Source organism: Hirundo rustica, chromosome 1 (genome assembly GCF_015227805.2).
Source record: "Hirundo rustica isolate bHirRus1 chromosome 1, bHirRus1.pri.v3, whole genome shotgun sequence".
In the NCBI taxonomy this organism is placed as follows: Eukaryota; Metazoa; Chordata; class Aves; order Passeriformes; family Hirundinidae; genus Hirundo; species Hirundo rustica.
Window position 1 is genome coordinate 35,594,238 of NC_053450.1, and position 12,606 is coordinate 35,606,843.

Here is a 12,606-nt window from a genome sequence, read left to right on the forward strand (position 1 = left end):
GGACAGCTTCTGCCAGTGCTCAGTCACCTTTGCAGTGGAAAAGAGTTTTCTGATTTAGCAGTTTATGTCTATTGCCTCCGGTCCTGGCACTGGGCACCACTGAAAAGAGCCTGGCTTTGTCCCCTTTGCACCCCCTTCAAATATTTATGTACATTGATAAGCTTCCCCTGAGCCTTCTCTAGACTTAGCCATCCCAGATATCTCACCCTTCAGCCCTGTAATCATCTTCCTGACCCTTTTCTGGACTCTGCAGCATGTTCATACATCTTGTGCACTGGGGAGCCCAGACCTGGACACAGCACTCCAGGTGAGGCTTCCCCGCTGCTGATGAAAGGGGCAGGATCACCTCCCTGTACCTGCTGGCAGCACTCCTTCTGATGCAGCCCAGGAAAACCTGTAACCTTTGCTGCAAGGGCACACTGCTGGCTGATGGTGATTTTCATATCCAGCAGGTTCTTTGCAAAGCTGCTTTCCAGCTGCTCATTCTGGGGTTGTGCCTGGCCTGAGTGGTGACTGGGGCTGTTCTTCCCCTGATGCAGGTGTTTGTATCTTTGACTTGATGGGGTGCCTCTCAGCCCATTTCTCCAGCCTGCAGTCTCTCTGGCACAGCTGTCTGATTTATCTGTCTCTCCTTCCAGTTTTGTGTCATCTGCAGGCTTGTTAAGGGTCCATTGTGTCCCAGACTGTTAATGAAGATACTGAAGAGAATGGGTCCTGGTGTTGATCCCTGATGTACACTGCTGGATACTGACCTCCAGCTGGGTTTCATGGCCTCAATCACCACCTTCTGGGCCTGGCCATCTAGTCAGTTTTCAGTCCACATCGCAATCTTTTCACCCAGTCCATTCTCCATCAGCTTCTCTGTGGGGATTGTGTTAAGGGGCCAATGTCAACAGACAGTACCCATTTGCTCTCCCATCCCAGTGAAGCCAGTAGTTTCATTGTAGAAGCCTGGGGTGCTTTTCTGGCATGACTTTCTCTTAGTAATCTTGGCTCACCTTTCCTGGGCATCTTCAGATTTGTTCCATCACCTTCCCAGGGGTTCAGAGATTATCAGAGACTTGAAATGTCATGAATGGGTGATTAATTTTGTCATATTATTGTGGGTAGTGGACAAACAGAGTGAGTACATCCAAAAGCAGAATTACTACAGAAGTGAAACTTTCTTTTGGAATTAAATGACATAAATCGCCTTTTGATAGAATCTGGGATGTAAAGAAAAAATCCCCTCTTTTGTTTGGAAGCCTCCTGGGTCAAGGTTATAAACTCTGTAGAAACATGGTAATGAAATACTGTTGTAGTTTGTTTGTTACAAGTTTGGCTAATGAGTCGTTGGAGCAGAATGGGTTCTACTAAGGAAAGGCAAGTAATAGTTCCTGTGCTTGTGCGCAGGGTGTTCTCTACTTTGAGCAGGGTTACAGTTTCATGTTTCCTCTGATGCAGGAGTTTGTATGTAATTTATAGGTATGTACACATGTTTATTTTTAAAAACATGCATAAAATATAGCTTTAAAAAGGATGCGATTATCTTTTACACACTCACGCCCCCATGTATCTATTTATAAACTTATTTATGTCTCGCTCCTTCTCTAAAAGGGGAAAATCACTATATTAGTGATTTGTCAGTCTTTCTGATTCTTCTCAAGGAAGAAAGTAAGTCTCTTGTTACCTGTGCATCAGATGAAGCTATGCTAGAAGGTTGTCATGCCCTTCTGTTATCATTTCTGATGCTGTGTGTGTACTTCAGTCACATGCTAGTTGTACAGCTTTAATGCTGTACACTGCTTGCACATTCTTCCCAAGCATCCATACTCCGCCCACATCACATACACCTTTGGAGTTGTAGCCATTAGTTTTCATGTCCTTCAAGGTTAGCTAAAACTTTAAAAAATGTCTTGCTCTGCTAATAAAACATCTGCATCACTTGGATCATTTTTAAAAAAGTTATTTTTAATAATGTTAGAAATGAGAACTATTTCTTGTATCCTCTTCTGACAGATACAGCATGTGTAACTTGGATTCTGTGTTCATATTTCTTATGCAGCCAGCCTTGGGTGAGCATGATGGAAGGACAGGCAGCAATCTAGGATGACAGGAATTCAGGAAGACAGTGAAAACTAAAGGGTTGAGTTTCTGACAGGCATCTTCTGAATCTTGCTGAAGTAATGTAAGATGTTACTGCCTCTGAAAGAGATGGTAACCAACTTCTGCCAACTGTTACTCTGCACTAAGTAGGTGCTACCATTTCCTTAGCAGGGTAGCAGAGCACTTGTCATAGAATCAGCACAGCCCAGCTTGGAAGGGAGCTCAGAAGATGATCTGGTCCAACCTTTCCTGGGAAAGGGGACCTAGATGAGACCATCTTGTGCCCTGTCCAACTGTATTTGAAAATCTCCAGCAGTGGGGGCTGTGCCGTGTCCCTTGGTGAGGTTGTTCCAATGATCAGTTGTTCTCAAACAAGCTCTAGCTGCAGTGACTTTATAGTATGCACCTGCACCTTCAGTGGTGACTAAACTGCTGTACTGGAGTGGGAGAGGGAGACAGAGCACAGAGCAAGAGTTCCCTTGTGCTGCTGTGGTGGTGGCAGGAGTCTAAGTCAGACAGCTGTGGGCAGTGTTATCTGAAGCTACTGACACACACACACAGGTGCTGGGAGGGCTGGTGTCAGTGCCCTCAGAACTCTTCTCCTAAAGGCTTCTCATTTTAGGCAGCAAAACTACAGCCCATGAGTTACAGTAGTTTTTTTTAAAAAAAAAACAAAAAACTTACACTCTTCTGTTGTTTAATTTCATGTGCATTATATTTTTTATTAGCAATATAGTACATAAGGAAACAGACTCAGCATTGAATATCACCTTGGTTTTGTCACCAAGAGGGCTTATTATACTTGTTTCCAGATAGTTTTTTGGTTTTTTTTTCTTTAAAGATGATAGAAATGTAGAATTGGAAGGGACCTTTAAAGGTCCTCTAGTCCAAAGCCCCTGCAATGAACAGGGATATCTGTAACTGAATTGTCCAGTTTGACATTGAAAGGTTCCAGGGGTAGAACATCTACTGTTTCTGTGGGTAATCTGTGCCAGTGTTTCACCACGTTCATCATAAAAAATTTCCTTTAATCTGATATTAAGATAAAAAGGTTTCTATAATTTTTACAACTGTTGCAGAAATTGCTTTAATGAAAGAATAACAGGTTGCTGAAAACTTGTATTCACTCATTTTGCCAACATATTTAAAATTGTAGGTGGTTTTATCAGGAATTTTGGGCATCTTTGTTTAAATGAGTTGCTGGAAGTGTAGTATTGTTTCTGCAGAATAAAACTGGTATATACTTTCACTAGGGATTGTTTTGCAATCTGATATTTCTAGGTGGCAGCCATTGTCCTTGCCTCTGTAGTGTCGTGTCTGAATTTCTTGCTGCTTTTTATTACACAGTCAGTTGCTTATTAGTGGTTCTCTTTAAATAAGATTAAAATCTTGCATTTGTTGGGTTTTCTTTTTGTTTCATTTTTTAAAGGTAATAGGGGTAACTTAGTGGTAGGTAGTGGTAATCCTCTGTTTGGAAAAATAAAGGAATTGTTTGAGTATCTTGTTTGAGTGTGTGTGTTTATGTGTGTTCTGAATATCTTGTTTCAGTGTGTATGTGTATATGCATAAAATTTATCAGTATAGATTTGGTTTAGGGAGGCCTTGGAATAACTGTGTCAAATAAGACCCAATTTATTTTTGTGTTTTAAAGTCAACAGGTTTTAGTTGTGCAGTTTATAGCAGGTCATTAGTTTTCAAGAACTGTGCCAACTGTAATGTTGGGCAAATAAAGCATATGTGAAAATCACTGTTGATTTTTTGCTTTTAGGCACTTGAATATTTTATATTTGCTGATATAGTGACAGCTTTAAATTCTTTCTTTTGTGTAGTTATGTATATATACACACATATATTAAGGCAAATATTAAGGATGCTTTATTTCTCATTTGTCTTTCTGACTTTTTTTAACTCTGTTCTCCAATAGTACAATTGTTTTGAAGCAAAACCCCTTACCAACTGGATAGTGGGTGCTGTAGGTGGAATAGTGACATTTTCAGTAGTTTGCTTAGTGAGCTGTATTTAAACTTACCAAAAATTAAAACTCCTCTCTTGTAAATCACTCAACATGGACAGCATTGTTGTTGAAAGAAATCGGCAAAACGAATACATGAGTTAATTCCTTAATCTCTTGATAAGCTATCACTTAAGCAAAAGCTGATTTATTACTACCTCAAGACATCCTGTTGCATGGCTTTATCATCAGTTCTATTACTTTATCTAGTAAATTATGGAAGGATGAAGTTGAAATCTGTCTGAGTTCCCAGCACTTGTTTCTTTGACTGAACATAAGTGATTTTTCAGTATAGGAAAGCAGAACATAAGCATGTATTTAAAACAGAACATATGTTGCATATGTTGGTATGCTTTCCCTTTCTAGGTCTTGGTTATTTACTTATTACAATTTTTTTTTTTTTTTTCCCCTTTGAATGTTGTTAATCTACTGAATTATCACAGGAACTGACATTTTCTTTTCCAAATGGGTGCTGTTCAAAGCAAGGTGCAGAAAAGTTAAAAAAAAAAGAAAAAAAAGGCTATCTGGGGCCCCCACAAGCCAAGAACTCCTAGTGTGCCTTAGTGTTCTGTCTTGTCCATATGGTAGGATGGAAAATGTGTTTAATGTCTGTTAACTAAGGAAGTCAAATGGGAAAAAAAAAGATCTAAAGGTACTTGTTACTTACTTAGTGTTTGTTAAACAAAGCTGTCATTCACCATTTTAAGATTAATTGCAAGTTGATGAAGTAATAATTTTGTTTCTACACACAGCTTTAAATCACTGGTATAATTAAAACAAGGCTGAATTTGGACAACAGATTTATATCAGTACCTTATTAAAATGAATTTAAATTAATCATAAGAATTCAATATATATTGAGTCTATCTACTTTTTTATCTAAAAAAATGCTATCTTATAATTTATACCATAAATTTTAGTCTAATCCGGAATAAACTTTGGATTCTTCAAGAAAAGTTGTGTTTCTTCTGTGCTGCTGATGCTCAGTAACTTTGGGGAGGAAAACATAGGGAAAGATGCCACTTCTGCAGAGAAATTCCTTTTATTATGTAGCAGGGAAAGTGGGAAACAAAACATGTCACAAGGCAATTGGAGAAGTTTTGTTATAAAAAAAATAAAGCTCAACACAGAGTAACTCTGGAGCACTGACCATGTTACTACCATGTTTGGCTTGTAGTTGTCAAACTGATGTAAACTGTGTTCATGTTCTTTGAGAACAGACCTATTTATAATGAGCATGAAATCAACATAAAAATTGGAATTGGGAAGAAAATTCTGCTGTCCCCACGTAACATTTTTGCCATGTCTTGACTATACCCCATGGAATATTCAAGTTGCAAGGATGTAATCAATAGCTTTTTGCAGTGCTAATGTGAAAACAAATGCTTGGAAAATCTTAGTCCTTTTTTTTCTTTAAGGACCACTACACCAGGAGAGACTAAACTTCTGGCTTCTGAAGTCTATGATATCCTTCAGTCTTCCAACATGTCAGACATGGACAATGTGAATGAGATGAATTATCGTCGGCGGAAAGCACAGTTTTTCCTCGGCAGCACAAATAAGCGTGCCAAGACAGTGGTTTTGCACATAGATGGCCTCGATGATTCGGTAAGGAAACCTTCAGAGCTTGTGTAAATAAGGCATGCTGTACTGAGCTTTATTTTAACCCCAGAAACCCAGTCAGGCTCTTTGTGTGACATCATCAATTGTCAGCAGTTTCTGTGAATTGTATTTGGAACCATGAGGTATGTAGGAAATCTTGCATAAGTTGAGCTTACTCAGAACACCTAAAAAGATGTTTTAAGGCAGTTTTCTTGATGGTTTTTCAAGAAAGAATAGAGTAAACAAGGTGCCCTTCAGCATTTTTCACTTAAGGGTCTCTTGTGGTTGGATAAGTGTGTTTATCTAAAAAAAGTTTCCTTTTAGTTATGAGAGATTTCAGACACTACGGTGTTTTTTGTTGGGTTTCTTTTTTTTTTCTTAATTAAAAACGCTGTATTTTCTTTGAGTTGGTTTTGTCGCATCTTTTTACTGTCTGTGAGATCTTTTCTACTGTAGTGACCAGAATGGCGTTTGAATTAATGAGGTCTCACTGAGTCTTTATGTAATGTCAGAATAACTTCTACAGATTTATCTACCGTACCCCTGTAGATAACACCCCAGGGCCATGTTTGCCTTTTTACGGCTGCCAAACAGCATGTAGGCTGTTTAAGCACGTTATCCACAAGTGCCCTCCGGACCCTGTATCTTTCAGTTTTGTACCCATTTTAAATGATCAAACCTGATCCTTTGCTTTGTTGCTTTACATTCTGCCAAGTAAGCATGTCCACGGGCCCAGTTTACCAACAGCCTACCCGCTGTTCTGTTTTCATAAGACCATAGTTAATTCCTTTAGAAATAACATGCTGCTCTAGCTCACTTTATACAAATATTTTTTACAGTTTTGGCCTTCCAGCACTTGCTCTAACTAGAAAGGCAGTGCTTTGTCAACATCATTGGCATTTCTACTCTGTGGAATTTTTTTAAATTCAGTCCCATAGGTTGTTGTTTTTAAGCTTGTAGTTGATTTGTTTGTTCACAGGTATCTCCAAGCAAGAAATTTCATCCACTTCTACTTCGTGAGTTTAGGTATTTTGCCTGTAGTCCAATTCTATCTTAAAAGCATGTCTTTGTTTTCTTCAACAAACGGAACCTAGCAATATTTTTGGAGTTTTCTCTCTGCAATGCTGAGGTAAAGGTATAGTGAAAAAGCATAGAGTATTTAGATACTCATCTCTGGAGAGCAAAACTGCAGGTAGATCATACCAGCATATTTTCCTAGCTTGTTGTTAAAAGAAAATCTGGCTGTGCAGGGGCCAAGATGACTGGTGTATGTAGCTCTGTAGTTCATCAGATGATGAAAGTAATGTTAAGAGGTGTTCACCAGAAGTGAAACATCCCCGTAATGCTGTTTGAAATGTTATGCTAAGTTGGGACTGGGAGGGTGATAAAGCTTGTGAGCAACAAAAACCATTTAATTTCATTGAATAGTTTATTCCTGACTTAAGTAGCAGAGAATATTAGGTTGCAGGTATGAGTTCGAAAAGGCATAGTGAGTAAACACACAGCTTTAGACGTGGTGTTCTCAGTCACTGACATTTGTAAATGGAAGCTGCTGTTAGGAATGGTTGCAGATCCTACAAATGCTTGTGGATTTCGAAACCTCAAATAGTAGATATTGATTGTTTTAGGAAGAGAGGGGAAAGGTCATTTGTTGTTTAATGTGGTGTCAGGTGTTTTAATTTTAAGATCTAATAATCAAATTTGGTGATAAAGGTAAAAAAAAAGGCAGTAACTGAGAAGTTTGTGGCCTGCCTCTCAGTCAGTTTTCTAGTCTGTACATTTTAGTAGTATTTGTGAGGGATGTGGTAATCAGGGTTTGGTGTATAAGGAAATAACCTAAATTTTGCCTGTGCTTCAGGAGTACCATTCAGAAGGATGTTTAGTTGTGTATTGCTGGGGTTTGTGGTTACCTGCCAGTCAAATGTCTTTTGCAAAGTATGTCTGTGCAGCAAAGCTGGGCTGCCAGCTTTTTAAGGAGTTTGTGTGTACCTTAATAAGTTTTGTCTTTTAAGAAATGATTCACCAGTTGTCTGATCACTGAAAGCCTCATTTTGAATTAAACTGAGGTGCCTGTGATTTACCTGGGGTCTTAAGAGTAAAAAGCTGAATTCTGTCACAGAATTGCTACGCACCCATGTATGAATATATTTTTTTAGGCTAAAAAGCTATGGAAGTGTTGCTTCCTGTGTCCCGAAGTAGGTTTCAACTTTCACTTGTGTAAGGCAGCCTATCATCTTTGCATCAAAAATTTCCTTTATAGAGTAAAGGTAGCCTATCTGACAAAGTTATTTTTTGGAAAATGCAAAAATGTTACTATTTCAATACATAAACTTACACAAATGAATTGTTTCAATATATATGCTAAATTGCCAAAAAAAACCAACCCAAAACCCAAACTGCTTCAGTTCATTCTTCCAGAGATTAAAAGAATTTAATTTGCTTGTTATGCATACAGTGAATACTGACTAGTGATTATTTGGTAACTAATGCAAATATGCTTTGAAATAACTGATTACTTAAAAAGGTTTTAAAAAGAAAAAAAAAAGTTGAGTATAGTGTTATTTTAAGCCTGTGTTAAGGCTGTCATTTTATTTCTGATATAGTCCATTGTTTTTTTAATCCCCTTTGTGCTAGCAGTTGCTCCAAGTAGACTTTAATTAATTTGGTGCAACCATCTTGTGTAAGTATTAAAAGGGGGGGAAAAAAATAGAACATTCTAAGGTAATGTAGTACATGCAACTAGTACGGGTCAATGTAATGTTACAGCACAGTAGGTGATGTCACTTGCTTTAAACATAACACTGTGGGTTATCAACCAAATATTTTCCCTTTAAAATAAGATTTAAACCTATGCTGTGCTGTGATGTCTGTGAGCTGCCACAGATGAAGCAGCAGAAAGATAGAACAGCTGCTTTGTTGCATTCTGTCAGTATGGAGCCAAGGTGTCTGATAAATAGCAACTTAAACAGTAACTGCTCATCAGTGAGCACTTCAGTCAATCAGAACTTAACCAGAGGGGACTGTTTAGCTGATCACACGGAGAAAAATATTCCTTGCTTTTCAGCACTTTTCTCTAATTATTTACAGTTGATTCCATCCTTCTTTGACTTCTAAAGTGTAAGCAATTTTTTTTTTCGTGGCAAGAGTCTAATATTTGTGCACTAAAGTGTAAGTCTTAGTTTTTCTGTTACTCAACCACACTTTTGTAACCATGTGCTTTGATACATACAGGAACACCTTAACAATTAATTGTGAGCATTTTCACACCGTATTGTGTTTTAGTCGTTGGACTTCTGTTTGTTTTTCAGTCTCGAAGGAATCTTTGTGAAGAAGCCTTGTTGAAAATTAAAGGTGTTATTAGTTTTACCTTTCAAATGGCTGTTCAAAGGTGCGTGGTCCGAATTCGCTCAGATTTAAAAGCAGAGGTAAGTGCTTTGTAACCCTCTAGATCCTCACATTATTGCATTCTGTTGCACTGAGCTCTTGCATTTTTTTTCTGTGTATTGGTAGGCGCTGGCAACGGCAATAGCATCAACCAAAGTGATGAAGGCACAGCAAGTTGTGAAAAGTGAAAGTGGTGAGGAGGTAGGATCTGTATCTTTCTAAATACCAATTGTTACAGCTCAGCTGTTACCTTAAATACCAGTACCTCTGTGCCCATAACATCTTATAGTAGGCAAATTTTTTTAAACGTGTGTGCTACGCATCCAGTACAAGGAGACTTAAGGATATCCTATGTCAGGATGTGAATTCGCAGAACAGTTATATAGAAATTATTGGTCAGAAGAAGGACAAAAGTACTGTGATTAATTATCTCCATAATGATATGAAAAGGGTCACAAGGAACGTGGTGGGTTTCCTTGGTTGGAGTTCCCGATGTGCTTTTGTTTCACAGCTGCTCTAAAAGGTCACCCTGAACATGTATATATTATAACTTTGATTTGTTCTTTTAAGTTACAACATTTGACATAATTTTAATCTGTTGTGTTTTACCAGATGCTAGTTCCGTTCCAAGATACTCCAGTGGAAGTGGAGCAGAACACAGATCTACCTGAGTATTTGCCAGAAGATGAGAGCCCTACCAAGGAGCAGGACAAAGCAGTGTCTCGTGTTGGGTCTCACCCAGAAGGTGCAGCAAGCTGGCTCAGCACAGCAGCAAACTTTCTATCAAGATCTTTCTACTGGTGACTTGTATTTGGTGTTGAAAGACTGTGTGAATGAACCAACAAGGGGGCCAGTTTTCCATTGGTGTGGTGAACTGCCAAGTGCAATTTGCAATAAATCATCACAGAAATTTTAGATTAAGCAAATGTATGCTGCATTTTACATTTTATTGGACATTTAGCCTGACAGGACAGGGGTCAAAGGACAGAGGCCTCCAATCAAATTGTTCCTTCATTAGTTTTCCATGTAGGTTTTATTGCTTCACTTTTTAAAAATGGGTCCACTGTTATATACCAAATGTTTATGCTATACCTGTAGAGCTTTAAGTTCAACTTCACGTGAAACACATGATAGAGAGAATCCATTCAACTCGTCTCAGGGCCTCTGTGAAAGAAAATTCTTGATAGCCCCAGTTGTACATTGAATGAAATGCCCTTTTCGTTTCTATATCCCTCTGGACTAACATTGTTTTGTTCAATTTTCTAGATTTTGACTCCAGAGAAAAATACAGTCTGCCTCTTTTTTTTTTTTTTGCCTTTGTTTTTGCCAGCTGTGTCCACAGCATGAGCACGAGGATCCCCTTTTGCTGTTAAACTAGAATCACTACAGACTTGAAACATGTAACCCTTTTATATATATTGATTTTTTTCCCAGCCTGCCCTTAACCATTGGAGTGCTTAAGAAAAGAAAAAAGGGACTGAAAAAACCACAAATATGTATACATACATTGTACAGTAAATAAACTAGAACATATTTGTAATGATGGGTGTGACTGACTGATATAAATATATATATACATATATATAACTAATAAATACCACTGACTGCTGTTTAGGCTAGCTGGGAAGACTAGCAGAAAAAGCTGTGGTCTAATGTAGTGATGACCCATTGCAGCTCTGCCTGCAGAGAATAGAGGAATGTAGACTATATTTGATTAAGAAATGTTGTTTACTGTTAGGAAATACTTAATGGTAACTAAAACTTTAAACTTGAACTATGAAGCAGGACAGAATGCCTCTTTTGCCACAGTGCCACACTCGTAAATTTTGACTCTTTATTTTGTTTGTTTTCCCCTAACAATCCTGATATGCAATTACTGTTTCCTCCCAATGTCTTTCATGAGACTCCCATGAAAATACATCAGCTTGGCTTAAAAACATATGCAAACAATTGGCTTTGCCCTGTAACTTACAGACAGTATAAGTTTAAAGATGTCTTAGTAATTCCTATGAGCAGAAGTAATAATAGAAGCAAAACTTCTGTAGGTAGAGAATAACATATGTCTGAGCTGTTAGTAAACACTGTGTATGAGAGGATTCAGTACACAGTGCTTGAAAGCTGCAGTGCTCCTGCTTTGTAGCATTGGAGAAATACAGCTGAGAACTTTGAAACATATTATAAACATCATTATACAGTGCTTTTTTGTGGTAATGTATTTGCTATAATATGAATCATATTTACCACTTGGAGACTCAGAAAAGAAATTTAATGCATCAGAGTTATTCTCCTGTGCCTGTGCACAAGGAATAAATAAAAAAACCCCACAGGCTGTCATAGTAATTCAGAAATGCTGAGGATATGATAATGTAAAATAATAATAATAATAATGCAGGTCAGAGTTCACCCACCCAGTTTAATTTTCATTCTAAGAAAAAAAAAAACAAACAAAACAACAAAATCTTGTTGGCAGACTAGATGTCTCATGTTTTTTAATATATCTAGTTTATTTTTGATTCAGGTTTACACGCACAGATTGAAAATACAGGCTTTTCAGGGCATGTATTGCTTTAAATATGTAATGCTATTCATATTGCTGTCTAGAATGTTACAGTACCAAATGTGTTTGAAAAGTCCTCTGTTCTATAGCCATGAATGCAGAGTTTTGTTTTTCTGCATTAACATCTGTTTGCATTTGCATTACTGCACATCTATTTACTAAGAGACTACACCCTTTGGATATTAATGGTTCAATACCAGTAGGTATTACAGTTTGTTTGTGAATTCGGTCTGTAGGTGTGCTTTTATGACAGTATTGCAGCTCTTGTAGAACAGTTTAAGGCATCTGTAAAAGTTTTTGAAATACATTGTAAAATAATAAAGGATAATATAACTAAACAAAGCATGACTGGTGCCTTTTTACATGTCTAAAGGACATCTGGTGCCTTCTTAAATATTCTGGCATTCTTTTAAGCTACTTACAGTTTTAGAAGTGTATTCATCTTTAATTTGGCAGAGAGGAATGCAGATGTCCAGTCATAGTGAGTCCTTTACTTGTATGTCACAGCAGGGCTCTTGTATATGTATAGAACATGCTTACATTTCAAACAAAGTTTTTTGTAAAAAGTGGGTAAGCAGATGATTCTTGAAGATATCTCAAATTCATCCTTTGGGTGGGGTTTGGAGGGCCTTTTTTTTTTTTAAATTACTGGTCCTATGTAGGTCATATTTCATTAGGGAAATTAAGAAAAATCAACTCTTCTGGAGAAATTTCTTTGATAAAACTGAGGTGGGGGGAGTCATAGCACAGACTCGTTAATTTTACGCTTGTACTTTTTCAGAGGTCGGATGAAGAATAAGAAAACTGTTTTGCTCTAACCTAAGGATATGACAAAAAGGAAAATACTGCAAAATTAGAGGCCTCTCCAAAGAAGCTGAACTGGGAGACATGGTGCTTGGTATTGCCTTGCAGAGTTGTAAAGTACTCAGTTGCCAAGGAAGTCACTGTTTACATCAGGATGGAAGCT

General features: G+C 37.7%; 1 protein-coding gene across 2 annotated transcripts in view; it reads left to right on the top strand.

The window, feature by feature from the left end:
* ARMC1 (armadillo repeat containing 1) overlaps positions 1-11,977 on the top strand; it is a 33,751-nt gene extending 21,774 nt beyond the window's left edge. For both annotated transcript variants that reach the window (XM_040073475.2, XM_040073466.2), the window contains exons 4-7: positions 5,515-5,704; positions 9,007-9,123; positions 9,209-9,283; positions 9,695-11,977. In XM_040073475.2, the coding sequence (XP_039929409.1) occupies positions 5,515-5,704; positions 9,007-9,123; positions 9,209-9,283; positions 9,695-9,886 (574 nt within the window). In that variant the 3' untranslated portion in view covers positions 9,887-11,977. The remainder of the gene's footprint in view (positions 1-5,514; positions 5,705-9,006; positions 9,124-9,208; positions 9,284-9,694) is intronic.
* The last annotated feature ends 629 nt before the right edge of the window (positions 11,978-12,606 follow it).